Source organism: Stigmatopora nigra, chromosome 2 (assembly GCF_051989575.1).
Source record: "Stigmatopora nigra isolate UIUO_SnigA chromosome 2, RoL_Snig_1.1, whole genome shotgun sequence".
NCBI classification, from domain to species: domain Eukaryota; kingdom Metazoa; phylum Chordata; class Actinopteri; order Syngnathiformes; family Syngnathidae; genus Stigmatopora; species Stigmatopora nigra.
The window spans coordinates 11,231,564-11,255,050 of record NC_135509.1 but is presented as its reverse complement, the minus strand read 5'-3'; the positions used below and the strand labels follow the sequence as shown (position 1 = coordinate 11,255,050).

The window sequence follows — 23,487 nt, the reverse complement described above, 5'->3', positions numbered from 1 at the left end:
TAACTGAGACAAGAACAATATATATAGCTTAGTGATTTTTAACTCTTTTGCTGGTTCTGAGTGCTTCAGATGTTGAAACCATTGAAATGGATCCTTCTGTGATTTTAGTCATTTCATTTTCCTCTTTTTTGGGTGAAATTTTAACTGCCTTAAGTGTCTTTTGCTGCATATTATACATGGGCCAAAGTGTCTTATATTAGACGTGCCAGTGTGACTCTATTTTTTCTCCTTTGTATATTTCAATGCACCTTATTTCTGTTTTTTTAATATAGTTTTGTTATTTTTAAATGACATCTTTAACCAATGCCTTTTTTAACACTAACTTTGGCCCCAAAAGAGTAAAAAAAAAGCTTTTTCCTGAGTAAAAAAGAAAAGAAATTAATATATCGTGCTTTCTGTAGAAAATTTGGGCTTTAATGGTGAAATCTGGGTTTTGCAGAAATACCCTTGACATCGTGTAGGAACGTAATTCATTCCCATTATTAATGACCGGTGTGTGCTATTACACTAGCAAGGGCGCAATGACAGGCTACACATCGTGATTCTTTCAATGGGACATCTGGTGATTGACAAATGTCGGCGCGCTAGTTCAGAAGATTACACCAGAGTCTTTGACAGTAATACTATTAACACCTAAAACGCCTTCAGATAATCTGAATGTAAACCTGTATGTTTCTAATTGACACCGTGTGAAATACTATCACCTCAAGCGCTTCAGTACCTTCAGTCAGTAGATGAGGCATCAATTCCTCATTTAAGCCCTTGTAATTGGCGTAATTATTGTCATTTGAAGGCAGTGTATTGTTTGTGTGTCAAATGAGAGCACAAAGGCGGATCACCTTGCTGGGTTTGCTTTGAAAGGTGACAGGAGGGATAATACTTAAGGGCTAACAATTCTCAACTTATCGGCGTGACAACGCTCACGTTTACATTTCTCGATAGGACCACCGAAAACGGTAAATGAGAGTGCCTAGCTTCATACGTTTGTGAATGAAGTTAAAACTTTGTATTCAGGATAAATGCCTTTCATATTCTAAAAATAGAATTATATTTTCACATGCATTGTTAAAAAAAATGAGAAAGGAAGCACATTCATTCTAATTTGAGTTTTTCTATCTGATGACACTGTAGCATGACCACCCTGCCCACTGTTTCTAATTTCAGGAACAGACCCAGCATTGGTTTTTAGATAGGGAGTCGATCTGAGACTCATGTTTATCTTCTTGCATTGTTGCTATAAAAAGGATGAAAAATGTATTCTAGATCATGAGAGGATTACGCAGTTGTAAAGTAGGTGGTCTACACGGACGAGCAGAGTTGAGACATTACTAAAGTAATAGTTTAGCTGCTGCCTCAACCAGCAGAAAAGCACACAAGAAATCAAGCGATCATAATCCTTCAGTCAATAGCAGTAATATAATAAACCCCTAATAATAATAATAAACATTGTCCAGTTAAATGTTGGTCTATACTTATTGATGCCCTCAACTGGATGCAACTGATGTGTAATATTGCCTTGGTAAGCATAAGTACCTGTTTTCCAATGTTTCCATATCGAGCAAAATGTCCACATTTGCGGGTCAGTTGCCAGTCCAAGTCCAAAAGATGAGTGGGAGATAACACTCTGTAGCCAAGGCGTATAGACAGAACTGTAATGGAATTGAGAAAATGGTTCAGAAATAGCAACACATTCAGTGTCATCAAAACAAGATGATACACTGCTTAAAAAAAAACATGACAGCTATGTTCTACTCATGATCATACTCATTCAAAGAAGAATCCTCTTTAAGTCCTAAACCTGCCGACGTGTCACATCAAGTGTCCAGTTTTCAAACATTTTAGTCTAGGAACAGATTTTTGCCACAAATGTAGGGCGAAAAGGAATCTGACAGCCCTTGATCTTGATGACTTGGTCTCCAAGATACGGTGACAATAACCAGGGCTAAGAAAAGACTGAATCTCAGGGGAACCCTTTTGGAGCTTATTCTACCTCTCACTCACACTTCATTAGTTACATGAAGAGTTTACCCAGGATTATATCAGTATCTATAGTAACTCCTCTTCCCCTCCAGCGCCCCTCCATCAAGACACAATCCCAGAGGCTTCTATCACAGGAAGGTAAGTGGCAGGCCTTTGCCACCAATGTCTCCGGCTGCAGGATGGGTCCCTAGTTGAGTCACATTCACACGTCACTGCCAGCAGAAAACACAGAGGAAAAACTCCCTCACCAGGTACAGTGAAAGAGCAAAGAGACACAGTTACATTGCCCTGTGTGTCAGCTACCGCCCTTATTTAGTGAATCCTGAACAACGGGCAATCAGAGAGGGAACACCCGCAGCAAGACTTCAGTGTGAGGTAATACATTCACTTCATAGAGCATTCAAGAAAAAAACTGGGACCTTTCAGTACAAGATACAGATATTGTTGTGCCTCAGACAAATGGATGGTTATATACAATGACTTCTGACCTACCGAATACTTTGCATCCCTCTGAATGACAGTGGATGGGTTGAGGTTGACAACTGGATGTGGTTGTGGAAGCATGGAGGTTTTGCATGATGTGGGATGCCAGAACCTCACCTACATGTGGTGGATTTAATCTGCTCCCTGGGTGCTGTTGGAACAGGAACAGGAGGATACAAACTGAGGTATGCTTCTACAAATGAGTAATCAATACATGATGATATGAACATCAGTACATATCATACATGATATGATCATACATCAATACATAGGCATTGTTTGCACAGAGGCTTATTTTCGTTCTTTAATTTGTTGTAAGTTTTTATACATGCAAAATTGGTCTTATAATATCACCCATAGCAACATTGAGCATCCAAAATAGTCAGTATTACACGCATATGGCACAAATCCTATCATGTCCACAATCATCAAGTGTCATAAAATTGACAAGCGCTCAAATATGGCCTTAAAATAGAGAACTTGGTAAGAATAAGTGGATTGATTGTTTTGTACTGATTAGAGAAATGCTCAAGACCTCTTTGTCGTCTCTTCGGTTCCAATCTTAGATGAGCTTCTAAGTGATGAATGCCAATTTATTGCTAATCAAGTTCAATATAAGAAAGGCCTACATGAGAGTGTTTTCATTCTGTGAGTGGTCTGCTCTAGCAGCTGGGGCCAATCATAATCTCTGGCCCAAATCTAAACTGTTGCATGATGCTCGCCTTGTACAATAACCTAATATCCGTCAGTTCTGCAAACAACAGTTGCTTTGAGTATCAACGTGCGTAACAGGCAGCTTCTTGATAGGCACACATACTGTCTCAGGGGTGAGATGGATTACTGGAGTGACCCCTGCTATTGCATAAGAGCTGTCAGCTAATCATACTCATCTTCCTGGTCCCATATCACCTGGATAAACATTGTTGCTTCCCTCCTGCCGAGGGATTTATTCTATGGAAAGTAAACCGCTCACTTGCATGTTCAGCATGTGGAGAACGTTCTCTCATAATCAACCCGTTATAAAACTCGCTGTTTCTGAACACTGACCTTGCAAAATTATCAGCCTCTCTTTAATAACTTACCCTGAACCCATTTGTGGTTGACGGATGTCAAACTCATTGAGGCCGGGAGGTTTGAGACAAACAACCATTCACACCCACACTCATACCCAGGGGCAATTCAGAGTATTCAATCAGGCTTCCATAGGCTGCTAACCACTATATTCACTTTTTTTATATAACCATTTATTCACATTGACTACTTATCAATGTTGACTACTACTACATCATTTATAAATAATAATAATAATAATAACTGAGTATATATGCATTCTCCCTACAGTGTTTTGTAATGACGTGCTGAGGCTGCGTGTCAAATTGGTTGCAGGGAATCCTTATCATGCCTTAGATGGTGCAGATGGTGAGGGAGCTTCGGGAGAATACTGAGCAGCGTGCATCGGTGGAAGGGTCCGTATTGGGAGGAGGAAGCTCAGTGTAGGTGGGCTGAGTGGAGAGGCAGAAGGCGAGAGAGAGAGAAAGAGACACGCATCTATCTATATCGGGACATCCCCAGCTGTCCTGACAGAAACCTGACCAGGTGGCTCCTTAGCTGGGAGCGGAGCCTACAACAGCTTGCCTCTCACGTTAATCTCCACCTTGGTGACGCCAGCAGTGTGCGTAAAACCCAGTGTGCGTTTGTTTTGGGGTCTGTTCTTAGGACCAGTTTCCAGGGGATTCACGCATTGAGACAGCGCCTTCTTTTTTGCCATTAGACAGAGCGGGGACACTATGTTAATTATTTTTGCTTGGATTCTCTAAAGACAGGCGCATCAAAATTCAATTTTTTTGCATTCCCACTATTATAATGTTGCCAGAAATAAATAAGGTAAGGAAAAATTATGTATATTAATACTCTAAAGACGCTGTATGTGTTTTGGTTGTTATATATCCACTGTATGTATATGTACATTAATTCATTTCTTCATTCATTCATTTTCTGAACTGCTTATCCCCACAAGGGTGGTCCTGGAGCCTATCCCTTTTAACCACGGGTACCAGGCAGGGGACACCCTGAATCGGTGGCCAGCCAATATATCAACATTTTTTGTATGTTTCATGTCTTTAGGTGCATGACTGCATATAATTATCAACACTAGGTCTATATATTTGCTTGCTGTTAGGGAACTACTTTGATACATTTTTAGGAAAGCCCAAGAATGCATGAGTTGTATTGATACTATTTTGACTGCTTAATATTTATAAATAAATATAAAGCATTCAGATATTCAACTTAAATCCTCAAACCAAATGTCCTGGCCCCTTATTTGTGAAGGAGGAAACTGAGATTTCTTTCTTTTTGGGTCATTGCATCCAACATTTATGTTTTAAAATAGGATTTGAGTGAAATGTTATTTTACTTTCATCTCATTTGTTGACCATGTGAACCAAGTGAGGATCATACACAGCTTCCCTTGTGTCGCTACTGAGTTGAGTGTTCACTGTTTTACTTGTATAGTTATGTTGCCTAAGAAATTAGGCTATTTGGATAGGTATTTTGGTTGATTTTTGTTTTTATTTCAGCAATACCATTTTCCATTATGACAAGCCTATGTGCTTAGTATGCAAAGAGAATATCAAACAAGTGAGGTCAAAGAACTGAATGATCAGTTTTGACAAGTTAAATGGTTAGAACGTCTAGCGTCAATGACTACCATTGGCAGAAAATGAGAGAAGGACTCAGGCATTTTGTCACATGATGTCATAGAGCTCAACATTCACGAGTCAACTCTATCCATCCAGGTGAATTTTTAGATGTCATCAGCCACAATGACCTACATTCCGCCTGCTTTGGATTGCAACATAACGACAGTGAAGCCCCCCTGCGTTTTTTTCTTCTATCCTAGATAAGACTGAAGCCAACAGGCTCTTTCTGGATCTTGTTTACTTGTCAAGTACTGGAAGTACTTAATTCCAGTCCAGATGAGAAATTTGGGATTAATGTTGTTAGGTTTGCTTAACACAGGAGAAGCTTTAGATTATAGCAAGTCTTTTTATATCAGTAAGTACATCTGTTTCAACTCTTCCTCCCATTCAGGGCAGGTAGAGTGATTGGCACATATTTCCAAATGGGGCTAAGCTTTATTTCACCCATATGGAGCCAAGACAGGCTCACACACTGATTAAAAAGGCACGTGTCGGCCAGATTGGTGGCAAGGGGGACTCATCCCAAATACCTCAGGTCCTTTTTTTTTAGAACAGGAAAGTCTTTTGCTAATGACAAAAAGTCGGCTTTTCTGGTACACATTCAGGCATACTCGTGCAAGCATGTGAACCATGAGGGAAAAGTGCGGCAGATTGGTTGTTGCTGGGTTTTTACGGAAGTGATGTATTTTTAGATCCTAGTGCATTATTTTTGGGAGCTTGGCTACGATATTGCTCGGTTCCCTGCAGTGTGTTCGTGTGTGTGCCCGTGCCAAAGAGAGTGTCTGGAAAATAGGAGAAGAAATCTCTGCACGAGTGCAAAAGGATTCCTTTATCAGTAATTGTAATGTGAATTTCTACCCTCATTGCAGTAATTTCATGGTTTAAAAAAATGAATAGCTTCAGCTATGGTTTAAATCTTCTTTTTCCACCCCCAGACTTCACGACCAGAGGCTTTCCCTCACAGACAGACAGCAGAGGGAAGTCGTCTTGGGACCACCCGATCCTGCCTACAGGTCCATTTTTAACATCTTCAAGAAGCTTAATCAAAATTTCAACATTGTGAAGGCTTTGTTTAAGGCAAATAGAGAGGTGACCACTTGTGTAAACGTTTTTCAAATGCCAGAAAGTGGTCTTATCTTTAATCTTGTAGGACCTAGCGTCCACGCATGTGGACATCACATTTTGGTTGTCAGAAGACTACAATGTTACATTTTGGACTTGAAGGGCCTGGCATCCACTTAAGATGTGGTCATCATTTTACTCAGAAACTACATCGTGTAAAAAGATCATTCTTTGTTTTCATCAGGTCCCAATTAGCTATCTATCAAAGAGAAAATAAAAATGCATGGCTTGCAAGAGTTTGGTTCTTAGGAGGTTAAAAATCCTCTAATGCACCGGCACTATTTTTCCATGCCACAAAGTCAATGTAATTAATTTAACTGGGTACATTTAGCAGGTGACAACATAAAAGAATGTCCCAAATTTCTTTCGTAATTCCCCAGCGTTGACACTTATATTCATCAACGTGAACTTGGCATCGGGCAGGGAGTTAATTCTACCCATTGGGTTCTAAGAGTATTCTGGACGGCACCCAAAGAAGAGCAGGTTTCTGCTCTTCTCTCCCACAAAGCCCCCAGAGACAGGCCGGGACGGGGCCAAGTAGGGACCACAGACTTTGTCCGCATTACCCTCGGTAACTCCAGCCGCTCCCTGCTGGGGGGTCATGATCACCTGAGCCTCAAACTAAAAAGGGATGAGCCCGACACAATGACGTCCCAATGAAAGAAGCACTGACAGGCACATGAGGACATTGTGAAAAAGATATCATTCATTTATAGGTCATACAGACTGACCCACTCTACGTACTTTATGCTTATAATTGTGCTCAAAATAATTAAATATATATATATATAATTAAAACTGCGCTTGGCTGGAAATCAACTCATGAGGTTCTCCGTATACTGCCTATAATTGACTTGTATAGGCCCCCTACAACCCTTGTGAGGCTAAGCAGAATGGAAAATGATTGAATCAGAATTATCAAAATAGAATTTACTAAAAATATACAACTTCAGATGTATGGATTTTTAGCGTAATGCTTCTGTCTTTATTCATTCTGTTATATTTACAGCTGAGAAATAACCATCTAACCTTGTGACCTAATTTTATGTCACTATAATAGTGAAGTTAGTAGTTAACAGTGGGTTATTTTTACTTACAGAATTTTGGCTCAGGAGTCGGAGGTTTGCCTCCACTGGAGCCTCCGGTGGTCCAGGTGGTGGTCAGCAATGCCAAGAATCAGCACCAGCAGCAGTGTGAGCACATCCTGCCCCAAATTGTCAATCATGCGGTCCAAAATCACTATCAAACAAACACAGTAAGAACCTTATTAATTCATCCTTTTAGAGTACTTTATTATTCCTGAATGTTTTAAATATTGCTGTGCTATTTGCAATAGTCGCAAACATGCATCTGTGAGCTTGGTGTGACATAAAGCTCTTGCAGGTTGACAGGCCCAAGCCCACTATGCAGTTCACCATGCGATTTGGTGCAACTATGGATAAAATATCGGCATCTCGCAACAACAAACTCTTCAGCAGCAGGTTGAATAAAGAAAAGGCACCCGAAGCGCCAAGACTGCCAATGTCCCCCACAGGTATATTTTCCACTGATTGCGAGAAAAATACATCACATACTCACACACACATCAAGTAATATCGTGCATTGACTCATGATAAATAATAAGTTGTTTGCGTCACAAACACTTTTTCATCCTCCTCTGCTTTTTGAGCAATGTGATAACATGACTCATATGGTCCTCCTACTCTTCCAAAAGACTCAGTTAACAACTTCCAAGATCGTCTGACAGAGTTTGAGAGAGAGGAAATTCTGGACTACACAGAGATCTGGTTCCTGGGGTTGGGTTCTCAGAAGATCGAAGGCTCCCATGCCGCACCCCAAAACTGTGGATATGATGACGAGCAAGGGAGCTACATCAGGGTAATGTTTCGATACGTTATCCCACAAAGCTTGGAATAAATTAAAGTCAGAACTATAGTGGTTGGAACCTCACAATATAAGACGATTTGCGATAAACATTACATGGAATATATTGATAAGGTTTTTGGGACACTCATTATTTTGATGAATCACAATATTGATATACTGTATTGTTGTACTTTTTCTGCTCCAACATTTGTTTCTATTTAGAAAAAATAGGGATTGTAAGGTCATCAAAAATGTTAAGATTTGTCTGAACCGAGGAGTGTTATCCAACCCTTTTTGAGTAAATACAAGCAGGTGGGCCTGGTGTTTAAAACCAAAAGACAATTGTTGCGCTATTAAAAAAAATCTCTTTTTAAAATAAGGTTTAACAAATAAAAGCTTGAGTTTAGACAAGAAATGCAAGTTAATGTGTCAATACTAGGCTGTAAATACTTTATTCAATGTACTATACTGCATGCTCATTTTGTTGCTGCAGGTGCTGCATGACCACATTGCCTACAGATTTGAAGTACTAGAAGTAATTGGCAAGGGCTCCTTTGGACAAGTTCTCAAATGCTTAGACCACAAGACCAACGAACTTGTAGCCATTAAGATGATACGCAACAAGAAGAGGTGAAAATTATTTTTGATCCTTTTGTATTGAGTGACCATGGTCGAACACTCTGGAACTCAGCATCTGTCTTGGTTCCCAGGTTCCATCACCAAGCTTTAGTTGAGCTAAAGATCCTGGACGTGATAAGAAGGAAAGACAAAGACAACCTTCACAATGTCATCCACATGAAGGAGTACTTCTACTTCAGAAATCACCTCTGCATCTCCTTCGAGCTTCTCGGGTTGGTGGATACTCTTGTTTATCGCTCTTTAACAAGGTGTTATCACATTCAGAGGATCAGGGGTTACGTGGCAGTTTTGTGTATCCTTTTAAACGGACGACCTTTATTGGACGTCTTGGACTGCCACCTTGTCTTACATTACTGTCACCAAATCCTTTATTTAAGGCCTTGATTAGAGCCCTATCTCTTACCCCTTCTTGCTTCATTGTGTGGAAGGTCCAATTACACCATCCATAAAGCAGCTCATGGCAATCGCCAGCAAAATAGCAAGGCTGGCTTAATAATTATGTGTTATCCCCAAGTGGGGGGGGGGGGGGGGGGGCTGTGTCTAATGTAAAAAAAATATATATATTTTTTTTAATGAAGCTTTAAAAAGGTACTAAAATAACCCAATGATTGTCGTCTCAACAATTTAGTAAGTGGCACATTTCTCATGCCAGGGTAAACCTGTACGAGCTCATCAAAAAGAACAACTTCCAGGGCTTTAGTGTGGCTCTCATACGTCGCTTCACTCATGCTCTACTCAAGTGCCTTCAGATGCTCCACAGAGAGAAGATCATCCATTGTGACCTCAAGCCGGTATGTATTTATGCAGAAACGTAATTTGCTATTTTAGTTCATTACCTGAAGCTGGAAAACAAGTTTGATGAAGACACATTTCAATCTAGTATTCCTCTATCTGGCCTTCTAAGCAGTTCTTGTAATAATAATGTAGTCATAGATTATTTGTGCCATCTTGTGGAGCTGTGAGGCATCACAGTTTTTCTTCTTCCATAGGAAAATATCTTACTTTCTCAGAGAGGGGCAGGGAACATCAAGGTGGTTGACTTTGGATCAAGTTGTTACGAACAACAAAGAGGTAATACAAATTACCATGAGAATTGAAATTAAAATAAAAACACAAATCATACTTTGCATATCCATAGACAAAACATGTTTTTATTTTAATCAAAAGGTACATTTTTAATTAAGAGCATCAATTAAATGTGACTTCTTCCATTGTAGTGTACACATACATCCAGAGCCGTTTCTACCGCTCTCCAGAGGTCATCCTAGGCCACCCCTACAGCATGGCCATTGACATGTGGAGTCTAGGCTGCATCATGGCTGAGCTCTATACCGGGTACCCTCTTTTTCCCGGAGAGAGTGAAGTGGAGCAGATAGCATGTATCATGGAGGTAAGCATGTGATGAAACACACAGTAGCATGTGCATGAGTAATTGAACTCAAAACATTGATGCTTGCTGTTCCTTTTCCAGATTCTTGGAATGCCTCCAAATGATTTTGTTCAGTCTGCATCCAGGAGGAGATTGTTTTTTGGTAACTTTTAATTTCTAATACCAATATATTCACTACAGTTGTACTACAGCTTACATACAGTTGTATTCATATGTATGTTTCAGACTCAAAAGGAAATCCCCGAAACACCACCAACAGTAAGGGGAAGAAACGAAAACCAAATTCCAAGGAGTTGTCAACAACGCTGAAGACCAACGACACATTATTCTTAGATTTCATCACTCGCTGCCTCACGTACGCTCATGTTGCAGTTATGCTGTCATCTGGAAATAAAGACTGCTTCTGTTTCTCTGCTCTTAAAACACATTGTCTTCTCTCTTATCCCATTCAGGTGGGATCCATCAAAAAGGATGACACCCGATGAGGGCTTAAAGCATGGCTGGATCCTGGAGGGTCATTTCAACAAGGTGAAACCCAGAACCAAACCGTCGGGGAAGAAGTCAAAAGACAGTGGGCCGGATACAGAGAAAATCGGTGATTACAATCACGGAAACCAAGCTTACAGCCAACCATGTAAGTACTTGGTAACTTGAATTGAAATGAATGCTTTAATTGTCATTAGTATACAAGTATAATGGTATTTTAGTCCTTGAGCCTGTTTGTCTTGGCTGCTATGGTTCTGTAGCACCTGGCAGAGGGCAGCAGGTTGAAGCGGTGGAACTGGTTTCTCCCACTTACATGCAACATACTGATCCAATCTCCTTTTTTTCCCCAATGGTACAGCGGAGAGGTTCACCACCGGAGAAAACAGTGATGAAGACAAGTTGACGAGGCACGGCTCGGACACAAAGACAAGCCCAGGCGAGCGCCTGCGACCTATTGGGGCTTCAGCAGAGGACGGGGTGTGTGACGGCGAGAAATCCAAGCATCAGGAGGCCGGGGTTGAGAGGGTCGTCCACATCGTCATCAAACCTCAGGAGGAAGAGGGAACAGAAAGCCATGACAGTCTTGTGCCCTCTCGGTGTTTGCCTCCAATTGTGTAATGGCAGAAGAAAGTTTTGTGGTGTCCAAAATGAACGGGGAACTCACCCGGGTGCTGAGAATTGCTGCGTTTTGTCCATTCAGCCATCAGGAATGCAATGCTTTCCTGCAGATTGATGTGACTGATGATAGCTTGCCATGTTGTTGTTGTTGTTGTTGTTTAATGTGGAATTGAAGAAGAATGGCCCGTCAAATTTGACATGAGAATACGACATTTTCAGATGATGTAAACAGAGGATTTCAGATTTTTTTGTGTTAGCCTGACAGATGGTATTACATACTCACATAATGTAGTATATTTATTGATTCATTAATTTAATCGTTATTCACTTGGAAGGGGATAAGGCTCCACCACTGCCCGTGACAATTGTGAGAATAAGCAGAATTGAAAATGAACGCAAAAAAATAGCAAGGACATTTTCATTTATTTTTCTCTTACATTCTTTTAAAGCCCTTCTCATGCTACCTATTAAAGTACAGACTGAGCCAAATCTGTTTTGTATGCAAAGACCCAATGTCATGTGCATTTTAACTGGAGTGTGTTCTGCTTGTAAATGAACAGATTTATTTTAGATTTTTTTTCTATGAGTCGCAAAATATTTGAACCTTGGCAGCAATTGTGTAGTTATGATTAAAATTATTGTGTAATGTGTCCAAAATATGTGTATAGTATTGAAAACCTATTTATTGTTGTATTGTATAATAAGACTTTAAATGTTTGCGTATGTAATATTTTTACACTAGAAACTAAAAGACAATCTTAGTTTGTGCCTTGCAGTATTAGATATCTTGCACTTTACTGGTGTGTGTACATTTGGACTAGAAACTGTTGGAATCTTAGATTTGTGCTGTACAATGAGAAACATTTTCAACAATTTATCTTCATGCAGATGACTTTTGTCTGGAGTCACCACCAGTTTGAAAGGTCAGCCATCAGAGATTCTCACAGGGTGTTGATTGAACATGATCTTTTAAAAAAGTGAATATAATCTTGTAATTTAGGCTGAAATAAAATGTCTTTTATTATACGTCTTTTGCTATTTGTGTTATTGACATATTGATATCTGTCTTGGGGAAATGTAATGATTTATTTATTTCGTTTTCTTCGTTTTTAAGAGCCTCTTATGATCTCCCATCGTATAAATCTATCTCTGCCATTGACGTAAATTGACGTCCAATCTATTTTAACTCAGAAGATCGTTTCAACACCACACAATTTTAAATAGATTGCACAGTTATCGGCATCAATGGGTGTTTTCAAGGTAAGGTTCCTTCTTTCAGGAACTATACCACTGAATGAGTTAAAGTAAAGATATCTTTTCTAACTCTTCCAGGATTGTTCACCCACTTTGATTGGCTCTTTGTTGGAGAAAAACACTAATTAAACCTACACCAAAATCGAAGATCTCTATAAATACTGGTTGGGTGTTAATATGGAAAAAGTATTGTACATTCAAATTCATCCATCACTGGTTCTCAATCATAGCTGATTCTTTTTTTTTTTTTTTTTGTAATCTAATTTGGGACTCACCCTTTGCCGTAGAGCGATGTAAGATGGCGACTCTCACACTGGTTAGCCGTCCTGCGAGTGTCCTTCCCAGGCTTTCCAGTAAGTAATGCCAAAGTAATATTCATTACCTGTGTGCGCGGGTTTATGAATAAACGGTATAATTGACAAAATAGCTTTAGACGGATGATCAACCGCTTCTGGTATAGATGACCTTGCTGGCTAAAGAAGGCTAAATGCTAACCTAAGCTGTTTTCGTCCTAGGAACTAGCTGACAGGACATAAGGACCCTATTTTGCTTCATTATCGAGAAAATATCGGAACTGTGTTTGATATTTTTACTTCTAATAAGGCAAATCGGTCCTCGATGGTCGCAGTGGGTGCAGGTTTTTGTTCCAACCGATCAGGAACAGACATGTTGAACAATGAGTTTTCTGTAGAAAACAAGAAGCACCTGACTGCAATCTACTGATTGCAATTGTACGACATCAGATTGGTCAAAATGTGTCTTCTTTATGGGTTGGAATGAAAACCCGCACCCACTGCCACCCTGTGGAATAGTTTACCCACCCCTGGTATATAGCATTTGTTTTTAATTTTTGAATACAATATAAATAATATATAATTATGGAATGTTGTAAATTTGAACGTTATTGTCTATTAAAATGGATCTTGTGAACTATTTAACATGCATCTTTCCATTTAGAGAGTGGCTGTACCCCTGCTGCAGTTTCAGCTTCCTGTGTAAGCTCAAATCAGCAGAGGAAGCTGCACCATGCCGTCATCCCCAAAGGGAAAGGTGGCCGTTCTTCATCCAGCGGCATTGCCGCCACTGTATTTGGTGCTACGGGCTTCCTGGGTCGATATGTGGTCAGTCGGCTAGGTAAGTGGCGACGCAAGGAGACCACCATTTACCTCATTGCAAACCTAACGTACCAACACAAGAATAAACCGGATATTCTTCCTTCACTGTATTCAATTAGAATTGAAACAATATCACTTTGTTGGTCTTTTCTGACAGTTACACACTTGATTTGACATGTTACTGCTTTTCAGGTCGGATTGGCTCTCAGATCATAATCCCTCACCGCTGTGATCAGTACGACACCATGTATTTCAAGCCTATGGGGGACCTTGGACAAATCATTTTCCTGGTGCGTGAGTCTCAAAAAATTTCAGCGATCATCTACTTGAACCCTGTCGGAGTCCTAAAATGGGAATTTTGTTCCAGGACTGGGATGCCAAGAACAAAGACTCCATCAAACGAGCTTTGGAGCATTCCAACGTCGTCATCAATCTTGTGGGAAAAGAATGGGAAACAAAGTAGGACTCGACATCCCACTTTTCATCATTAATAAGCATTATAAACTAACAATATGGTCTTGTCTTTGACTTTTTGTCCAAAGGAATTACCGCTATGAGGATGTCTTTGTAAGCATCCCTCAGCAGATTGCCAAGGCAGCCAGAGAAGCTGGCATCACCAAGTTAGTCCACATGTCTCACCTCAACGCGGACATCCGCAGCACTTCCAAATACCTGAGGAACAAGGTTAGAAACTTGCTTTGACATGATGCCAATCGGCATTTTCCCTAAAGACTTTCCATTTGGAATTCAGGCTGTGGGAGAGACGGCAGTGAGAGACGAGTTTCCCGACGCAATCATCATGAAGCCCTCAGAGATGTTTGGGAGGGAGGATCGGTTCTTCAACTACTACGCAAGTAAGAGCGACCGTGCGTAAGGAGCCAATCAAGGCATCCCTTATTCATATGTCATTCCCTCAGACATGCGTTGGTTCGGCAACGCCATTCCACTCATCGGCTTTGGCAAGAAAACCGTCAAGCAGCCAGTTCACGTGAGATGACTCTTGCCTTACTTTGACTTGCAAACAAACATCTAAGATGACATTTCATACTGATGTGTTGAGTTTTTTTTCCCTCAACTTGTAGTAAATCATGGTTCTCTTAATCAGGTTGCAGACGTGGCAAAGGCCATTGTGAACGCCATCAGAGATCCGGACGCCATCGGCAAGACGTACGCGCTGGTTGGGTAGGTACCCACGTTTATGCAAGTTGCATGAAAGTGCAATTGGAGTAGTTAGCAAATTGACTCAGGGATATTATTTTGATGTGCCCATTTTTCTTTTTATGTAGTCCTAACAGGTACCTTCTTCACGACTTGGTGGAATACATCTACGCCATCACCCACAGGCGTTTTTTTCCCTATCCCCTCCCACGCCCACTATTCCAGTAAGAACTTTCATACACAACTTTTGTTACTTTCTACACTTAAGTACAGGATGTGATTATTTGTTTTGAATCGTTATAATGTCTGAATTGTGTGTCTTGAATCCTCCATTGTTTCTGAAAAGCCTTTTGATGGCACCTAAAAGAAATTAGTTAGGATCTCTTATGTTTATAGGCTTCCCATCTATACAGCACTTTAGTAAAATTATAATAGTAATGTGCTCATGCATTTGTCCTTTCAGTCTTGTAGCTCAGATGTTCGCAATGAACCCTTTCGAGCCTTGGACAACTCCTGATAAAGTTGAAAGGGTAAGCCTTCAGATAAAATATTTACCACTGATAGTTAATCAGTTCAGCTTGATGGAAATATTTTTATCTTTCAGTTTCACTTAACTGACATGAAGTACCCTGGACTTCCCGGTCTGGAGGATCTTGGTATCACGCCTTCCACTGTAGAGCAAAAGGCAATTGAGATTCTGCGCCGCCATCGCCGTTTCCGTTTTCTGGAAGCTGACCTGGATGCAACAAAGCCAGCCAAGACCGTCAACTACTAAAATATGAAATCAGTCACTGTGTCACATCAGAGTGTTTGAATTAAATTCTATATGTAAATAAATTAAAAGCTTGGCTCATTAAAGCTGAACATGTGTCCATTGGGGTAAAAATTTGTTTCTGACTTGTTAGAAGTTTGTTGGCTTTGTTTAATGATTTCATTCCAATCACTTTTAAAGTCAAAATGTTCTGCAAATAAGGTGATTTCAAATAGATCATGTATTTTTTTCCATTTTCCATTCTACTTATTTGCACATGGTTCGCGTGGGGTGCTGAAGCCTAATCCCAACCATTTGCTATAGGATTGGTTGCCAGCCAAACAAGGCACGCTGAAACAAACAACTATTTTAGGTCATACTCATACCTATGGTCAATTTTTAATGATCATTCAGCCTATCATGTATGATTTTGGAATATGGGAGGAAACTGGAGTACCCAGAGGGAACCCACTCAGACCAGTGGAGAACATACAAACTCCACACAGGTGGACGTGACCTGGATTTGAACCCAGAACCCCAGAGCTGTGTGGCCGAGGCACTAACCACTCGCCCCTCTTACAAATGTGAATACAAGTATTATTACATTACAATACTGCCAAAATAACTAATTTATTCAGAGGGCATTATGAAGAAATGGTGGGTATGTCCACCTGACAGTTGATGTCCTGGGTTGGAAATTCGGACCCAGGCGGACATTGCCGATTTGTCACGAAAGAACCCGAAGTGTTGTTGTCTTAGCAACTCGTGTGTTTCCGTCAAACAGCGCTGGAAGAAGGGGGAGGGGGAAAAAAGACGCTTCATTTTCACACGCTGAACATTTTAGATTTTCGTGCGTGAAAATGATGATGAACAAGATGGAATTGTTGTCAGATGTCAAAGTGCAGTTTCGTCGTGATAATGATGAGCGAAGACGAGCGAGACTGTTTGACGACAAGTTGCGGAGCATCGGAGTAAGTTGCGGCTGTCCTACAGGGATATTCTTGGTTGTAAACTTGATAACTATTATTATTATTTTAAATGATGTAGATTGACAAAGAATTTCTTGACAAGCAAGTGGCTGAGAAGATTGCAAAGAAACAGGCAGAAAAGGAACAACAAAAAGCTTGCGGTGAGTAAAAAAACAAACAAACCAAAAACATTGTCTTGTTGTAATACAGTAATTTTAAAAAGTGATATACTAATTAGGATTTGTAATGAGCACAAGCAGCTTTTTTTTCCATAGTTAATATTTTCTTCTCAGTTCAGAAAGGTGTTTTTTTTAAAAAATTATTAATAACACTCAAATATACTCAATGGAAATAAAAAAATAGTAGAGAAGTAGTTTCACTCATCTAATTACACTTTAAAATTCTAGATCAATACACAAAAGTCCTGCAAGACACAAACAAATGCATGTATGCCAATGTATGATTCATTTATAGACTAATTTTCGTATACTGTATTATTATAGTATGATTTTAAGCTTATTTTTAACAACGATAATCCCTTTGTTTAGTAGATATGCACAGTTTTGATGTTATGGGGCTCTAATCTTAAATGTGTTTTTTTATGTGAGGTCTCCAACATGCTTGTGTATCTTATTTTAAGCATAGCCACGCCTGTTTGTAACGTATACGGTTAATTGAGACTGTAAAATAAATGCTTTAGACGAGAATTATACTACTCATCTTAAATACCGGACTAACCAGCCATAGTTGTTCCTAATAGATGCAGCAATGATGGATGCTTTCCTGCTTCCTAATCAACAAGTAAAGGTTAAAGATACCTCTCAAAAGGCCGTCGTGGACTTTGGCCTTCATTGCCCGCAGCCAAGAGGCGTTCCCAGGTGTCAAGGTCACCTGACTATGTTGCCCGGTCTGCTTGGGGAGGACCCGGAGAAAGAGGGTCGAGTACAGAGGCAGAAGGAGCAACTCCGAGGTTGGCTTATCCAGCAACGCGATGAGCAGGCCGCAGAAAAGCACAGAAAGGAGATGGAGAGTAAGTTCAAAAGATGCTGAATTCATATGCAGCCCAACTCACCAAATGTATCTCTGGGCCCTCAGAACAGCAAGATGACCAAATCAGGGTCCTCAAGGATAATGAGGCTGTGATTCTCCACAACAAAGATCTGGAGAGGAGAAAAGCAGCAGCATTGGTAACCAAAGAATGGAACATCAACACAGTGAGTCCTGCCTCCAGACACTGCTTGCTAATGCACAACACAGGGCAGTGCTGGTGCACAACTTTACACAATTTTAATGAAAACTGGGACAAAATTAACAAAAATAAAAACTTAACAGGAGAGACGCACACCGACTAACAGGCAGACATTACTCACAGCAGACAATACTCCTACACGGATGTACAAAAACACAGTGTTCAAATACACAGACTAGGGTTGATGACCCAGGTGTGGGTCTAAAAAGGGAAGAAGAACCAAAAGGGACACAATTAGGTAAAACACACCCATCTACCAAACTCAACAAAACGTGACAATAGGGGAGAGAAGTTATTAAATTTGGAATGTCAGAAAAAAATTGAAATAGTAGCAGTAGACTACTATAATTACACAATATCGGGTCAAATTCAGTGGATTTGTATCTTTGTCTTTGTTTTTTTTTTGTACATATAGGATGTTTTGTTTCAAAAACTGAAACAAGCACGGACCAGACATCTAACATGCAGGGTCTTGAATGCTCTTAGATGACAAAGAGAGAAGAAAGAGATCATGAAGAAGTTACCCAGGAGCAAGTTCCACATTTGAGTTGTATGGGAGCCCCTGGTCTTTGTCCCAGTAGCGACAGGAAGCCTCTGCCTGAAAGCTTGACACAAATCAGGGTTTTCCAAAAGCAACAAACTGAAGAGAAAATGGTAAGTGCTACAAAATGACACAGAGACCAGCCGCATTCTCTTTCTTTACATGCAAAAGAAGGACTCTGGACTTGCGTTCTCTAGATGGCAGAACTGAGCATGCAGGGAGAGGAGAGTCGGCACGACGGCATCCGTTTGAATTCAGCTCGGATGGCTGTGCTATTGGAGAGGCAGCAGGCCCGAAACAAGAAACACTTTCGACGCCACCTGGACGTCGTCAACAAACAGCTGGCAGAAACACAACAGAACAGGTACAAAACACACCAACAGAATCGTCTTGTTCGCCTATAGTTCCTTGACAAGTCATGTGCTTTTTTTTAATTCAGAAAAGAAGAATTAAGGCATGGAAACATTGAGGAAAGTTTCTTCTCCCAATTCAACACCAGCTGCCGCTGATGATGATGATGATGATAAAGCATGTATGAGCTAAATGAGTAACGACGAGAAAAAAAAGAATCCTCTCACATTTTTAATGTCACAATCAATGTGACAATATTGCTCATTATGGAGAAAAAGACTAAAAACAAGAAAAACTGAGCTAGAGCAACAGCAAACCACACATTTGAAAAACAAGCAAAGCATATAAAACTAAGCAAGAACCCCATTTAAAAAAAGAGCGAATCTGAACCCTACTTTGGGGGTTTTAACATTTCCCTTAATGACTCAAATAAAAATCTATCTGTCACCAATTCTGTTTGTAGCATTCATGGACTCAATATCAAGTACTCAGCATCAAGGCATTGATGGGGTCCACTAAGGTGGCCCAAATATTGCAAAACTTTTTTTCCTATTATGTTGTTCTATTGGCTCTATCAAGCTGTGACCTTCTACTCTCACTGAGTATGAAGCTGCCACCATAAAAAAAGAAAACAAAAACATACCTTCAGTTCAGTGCAACTGGTCTCCACTCATTTTTAAGCCATACTACACGTCCATCCAATTGAACTGAGAAGTATTGCATTCCTAGTTGAAATAGATCAGATGTCTATTGCCTTCAATCGCAACAAACACAATCCTTCACTTTAACGTCTATTACAGTCAATGGCAGTGACTGTGTTAAGAGCAAAGCCGCGTATACATGCTCACAGTACAGCAGCGGGATTAAAAACTTTCTTCCAAGGCAGCCTACTGGGATAAGGGCAACCAACACTGCCCAAAACACAGTTTGGCTTCTGAAGTACGTTTTCTGAGACAAATGTGTCCCATTTTTTCTGCCATGCGTCCAAAGCTTTGTTCTGCAGTTCCGGGCTCAGCGTGCTGTATCTGGGTGAAAGTATCAGCAACAAGTTAGCGTGTGAGTTCAACGAGGATCTTCGCCTAATGCGTACTCACAAAATGGAGTTGATGGCCAATTGCTTTAGCGTGCCCAAGTTCGACCTATTCCCCCCGAAGCCCAAAAAGGCTTCGTAGAAGTCGTAGGACAGGCCCGAGGAACCGAACATGCCCGGGTCGTCAGAACTTATCACCATAGGGTGGTTCTGTGACATCAGTGTCGCTGCCGGGTGGTTACGCAGGTCACTCACCAGCTTTAACACCTGATCAAAAGAAAAGAACAATGGCACTTACACGAAAAAAACTTCTAACAAAAGGCAAGATAATGTCCCAAAAAGTAATATCACCATTCATTTTATTTTGGGGGTGAGTATACCTGGTTGGATATGGGACACACTTCCACAGCCACGCCTCTCTTCCTTGATAGTTCGCGGGCCAAAGGGTGGCGAGTGAGTGCAAATCCGTGGCCAATGCGCGATGTATTAAACAAAATGGCATCAAGCAGGTTCTGGTCCATGTCTGTGCCGTGCAGATCTGCAGTAATGGAGTGCAAACTAAAATATTTGACTTGGCTTATTCTCAAACCTTTGCTTGATTGGAAGCCGATTTTGTGCTCACTTGTCTCTCCAGCGTGGAAAAAGTAGGGAAGTGTCACGCCCATCTTTGCTGGTAACGACAAGGGATCTCTGAAATACCAAAGAGGCTTTCCGCCGTCTTCGCGGCCGACCTGCGCATGAGAAATATTACAACTACCTTCTTTTCCACTCTATAAAGCGCAATTAATAATTTGAATTTTCTCAAGAGCCACCAGTGCGCCTTATAATCTGATGATCCACATATTTGTATTAATATTGGGTAATCATGGTATGAAAGCTGTCTTTAACACAGCTGGATCTAGATTTATAATGCAACACCTAGCCACTTCTACTACTAATACTAATGCCTCATATATGCAATACATTTTAAAATAGGCCATTCAATCAATGGGCTCCTTATAGTGGAAAAGATGGCAGAACGACGGAAATTTGTTGTGTAGAGACCTCATTGTTTCCAAAATGTTACCATAAATAGTGTTATTCTTGCATGTATTAGTATATAACACTTTTTGGAGTTGCAGACTTGAACTCAAAAGTAGTGGTTGACCACCATCTGTTATTTGAGGCGAATTTCTCACCAAGTCAAAGCCCATCATCAAGTCTGGGAAGTCCTTCTGCAGCTTCAGTGCCTTCTCTACCTCTTTCTTCAACGCAGATGCATCCATTCTCCTGAAATATAAGCTGTGATCTGTGCCCACCCCATTAATTATTCTTAATGTCAAGACAGGCACCTGTTCACTATGAAGATGAATCTGCTCCCAAAGAAATCCGGGTGTTCTGCAATGAACTGTTTGGTGACGTCTCCGTAGGTTTTAAGCGCCCACGTCGAGTCGTGTCTGCTGCCGTCCAGCTCGTAGGTCTGAGGAAAGTCAATATGTTTATCATTGAATGCCCAATAAGTGAGTAAGACTTGTAGGAATATTGCATTCAGTTACTTGCAAAAGTAAGGCGCGTATTTCCAGATACATGACGTTATCGTTGTAAAATTGGCTGAGGCCATGGTAGTAATAGTCTCGGAAGACTGGAGCATATGTAACGAGACCTATCACGGCGTTGAAACTATGCTCAAACTTCTCCCAAATCACTTCTTGGTCAGCATACAAGGCGTCCGGATCGCCATCAGTGAAAAGCGTCAAGTTACCCAGGATGCTACCAGAGAATAAAAATTAAGATTATTTTGCTGCAATTAACACTGAGGTCAACATGAAAAAAACGATAATAGATTCTAGGCTCACATTGTCCTTTTATTTATTAGTAAATGGTTTCTTTGAAAGATATTTTTTAATGTGATTTTTCAAGAATATTAGCAGATTATGGAATTCAATTGAACACTTTTACCATTATACAATTATAATGGGATTAAAAAAGAAAGCAGACAAATATATAATCAATATATAAGTAATACATAATACAAAATAAGTAAATAAATAAGTAGGAAGTGCACAAATAACATCAACAAGCAAACAAACTGATAAATAATCAATAATAAATAAGTTATAAATAAATAAGTAGTCATCATAATAAAGTAGTAGTAGTCGGGAAGACATTTTTTGAAACCATTATTTTTCCCCCACCCAATATAACCTTACCTGTTGTCAAGATCTGTTACGTTAACCAGTTTGTCCCGAAGTGTTTCCATCAGCATCCAGATGGAGCAGTTTGGTGCAGACTCAGGTTGACTGGATGAGAAGATGAATCTTACCCCTTGTTTTTCAGTGACGCACATGTAGCAGTTTGGCCGATAAGTCACATTCTTCACAAGCCACTCGGGGTCCCCCAAGGCCAGGTCGTGCACGTGCAAGGCTCCACCTGAATGACATGTGATATTACTACAGGACTGCTTATAGGCAAGAAGTTTGCAAACCGTTCCTCAAAACCTGCACACACTGTGTCCCTTTGTGGAATTGTTTTCCCACCCCTGATACAAGCGATGCTCTACGGAATTGTATGTGTAACTGTTATCAAAATGTTCCTTTATCGGACACTGGATTTCTGACTGACCTTTGGGCATTTTCTGCAGCAGGGTGAAGATAGGGCTGCGCTCAATAAGGGGTTTGGCCTTGAAAAAGTGCATGGCAGGAGGGAAAGGAGCCTTGGACATCTCCTTCTCCTTCAATTGGTGCAGTTGAACGTCCAGAATCTTCTCTAAATTGCTTAGCACCAGTTGGCCTCCCGTTTGATGGGATGTCTCCAACTCTATGAGGGCCTCCCTCAACTTGGGGTCCGGCATGGGGAAGACACCTGCTGCTAATAACAGTGGCAAGCAGAATACAGCCACATGAGGGCGCTTCACCACAGCCATCACCCTCGGATGTCAAATGGCAGATGAGACGACCTAAACACAAAGGAGATTCATATTATTATATTTTAATCTATCACAATATGCAACCTCACACATTTAATTCGTGTCAGAATGTCCACCTTAGTAGAAGTAAAACATTTTTAAATGTCTTAAAATCTGCACTACATTGTCGATTATTTACAAATCCGTGTAATTCATAAATGTATTTAAACTAGAAAACAAAGACGAGGCGATTCATATTTACCTTTGTTTTAAATGAATAAGAAATCAATGACTCATAGATATGGACTCGCATAACAGCCTATTTTTAAACAAAGGGTGATTGGGGTCGCAATGACGAACATCCGCGATGTGAATTATTAAACTTGACAAAAAGTTACCTTAAACAACTGCAGATGAACAGACAAAAGTTGTTTAGAAACGGACAGACGTATTCTTTTGAGCTCGACCCGTGGTCCTGTCAGAATAAGCAGTTCCTACACTCAGAAGCCCCGCCCCTCCAACGACACGATTGGCTCAAATGTCATGTAAACAAAATAGATAGGGCGTAATTGTGTAGGATTATTTTCTAAATGAGGTCGAACAATTTCACTCACTGCAAAATTATGAATGTTACAACAAAACGCCGTTGGATGCTTGCCAGTAGTATTTATTGGCAACCAAATTCATATAGATATAAATTATCACTGGATATGGACAGCACAAGAAGCTTGAGTTCAGCCTTCATTATGTCACACTTCTCTGCTTCAACACATTAAACTCTATTTACAGGGGTAAAAATATCATGTCATCTATGTAGCCAACCATGCAAATTTTCTGTATATTTTGTCGAATATAAGGTTGTTCGTCTAATTTGTCCTGTCAAACTATTTAAGGTGTCCC

The 23,487-nt window shown here is 40.4% G+C and overlaps 4 protein-coding genes and 1 long non-coding RNA gene across 10 annotated transcripts in view; 3 read left to right on the top strand and 2 right to left on the bottom strand.

Moving 5' to 3' along the window:
• The window catches only part of LOC144213290 (uncharacterized), a 34,117-nt gene extending 20,795 nt beyond the window's left edge, over positions 1-13,322 (bottom strand). For 2 of the 4 annotated variants that reach the window (XR_013329933.1, XR_013329934.1), the window contains exons 1-4: positions 12,816-13,322; positions 7,385-7,526; positions 2,473-2,614; positions 1,534-1,649 (exon numbers count right to left, since the gene is read on the bottom strand). This is a non-coding gene — a long non-coding RNA (uncharacterized LOC144213290). Of the gene's footprint in view, positions 1-1,533; positions 1,650-2,472; positions 2,615-7,384; positions 7,527-10,828; positions 11,417-12,815 lie in introns of those variants that run through there. The other 2 variants (XR_013329935.1, XR_013329932.1) reach the window with 2 other exon arrangements.
• dyrk4 (dual-specificity tyrosine-(Y)-phosphorylation regulated kinase 4) lies at positions 2,278-12,312 on the top strand. Of its 3 annotated transcripts, none has more exons than XM_077741602.1 (14): positions 2,480-2,648; positions 6,101-6,178; positions 7,387-7,542; positions 7,671-7,821; positions 8,002-8,165; positions 8,647-8,783; positions 8,864-9,004; positions 9,445-9,583; positions 9,782-9,863; positions 10,010-10,182; positions 10,264-10,324; positions 10,408-10,537; positions 10,635-10,816; positions 11,027-12,312. In XM_077741602.1, exons 1-14 carry the CDS (start codon positions 2,556-2,558, stop codon positions 11,284-11,286), a joined length of 1,947 nt encoding a protein of 648 aa, XP_077597728.1. In that variant the 5' UTR covers positions 2,480-2,555; the 3' UTR covers positions 11,287-12,312. The 3 variants fall into 3 exon arrangements, with proteins under 3 accessions (XP_077597745.1, XP_077597728.1, XP_077597737.1); XM_077741611.1 differs by lacking the exon at positions 2,480-2,648 and adding an exon at positions 3,884-4,347; XM_077741619.1 differs by lacking the exon at positions 11,027-12,312 and adding an exon at positions 2,278-2,355 and having other exon boundaries at positions 2,502-2,648; positions 10,408-10,810.
• On the top strand, positions 12,753-15,677 carry ndufa9a (NADH:ubiquinone oxidoreductase subunit A9a). The gene is made up of 11 exons (XM_077741647.1): positions 12,753-12,893; positions 13,498-13,674; positions 13,848-13,945; positions 14,023-14,114; positions 14,198-14,339; positions 14,407-14,509; positions 14,573-14,643; positions 14,761-14,837; positions 14,942-15,037; positions 15,277-15,343; positions 15,418-15,677. Exons 1-11 carry the CDS (start codon positions 12,839-12,841, stop codon positions 15,586-15,588), a joined length of 1,149 nt encoding a protein of 382 aa, XP_077597773.1. The 5' UTR covers positions 12,753-12,838; the 3' UTR covers positions 15,589-15,677.
• A 684-nt stretch (positions 15,678-16,361) lies between these two features.
• ribc2 (RIB43A domain with coiled-coils 2) lies at positions 16,362-19,124 on the top strand. The gene is made up of 7 exons (XM_077741659.1): positions 16,362-16,535; positions 16,612-16,693; positions 17,293-17,562; positions 17,628-17,746; positions 18,268-18,435; positions 18,520-18,686; positions 18,762-19,124. Exons 1-7 carry the CDS (start codon positions 16,425-16,427, stop codon positions 18,829-18,831), a joined length of 987 nt encoding a protein of 328 aa, XP_077597785.1. The 5' UTR covers positions 16,362-16,424; the 3' UTR covers positions 18,832-19,124.
• On the bottom strand, positions 18,892-23,102 carry ada2a (adenosine deaminase 2a). Its single transcript, XM_077741633.1, has 10 exons — positions 22,986-23,102; positions 22,305-22,638; positions 21,893-22,112; positions 21,239-21,452; positions 21,035-21,162; positions 20,882-20,972; positions 20,326-20,434; positions 20,084-20,241; positions 19,768-19,970; positions 18,892-19,698 (listed from the first exon to the last, which is right to left on the bottom strand). The coding sequence occupies exons 2-10, from the start codon at positions 22,603-22,605 to the stop codon at positions 19,518-19,520; spliced, it is 1,605 nt and encodes a 534-aa protein (XP_077597759.1). The 5' UTR covers positions 22,606-22,638; positions 22,986-23,102; the 3' UTR covers positions 18,892-19,517.
• Positions 23,103-23,487: the final 385 nt, after the last annotated feature.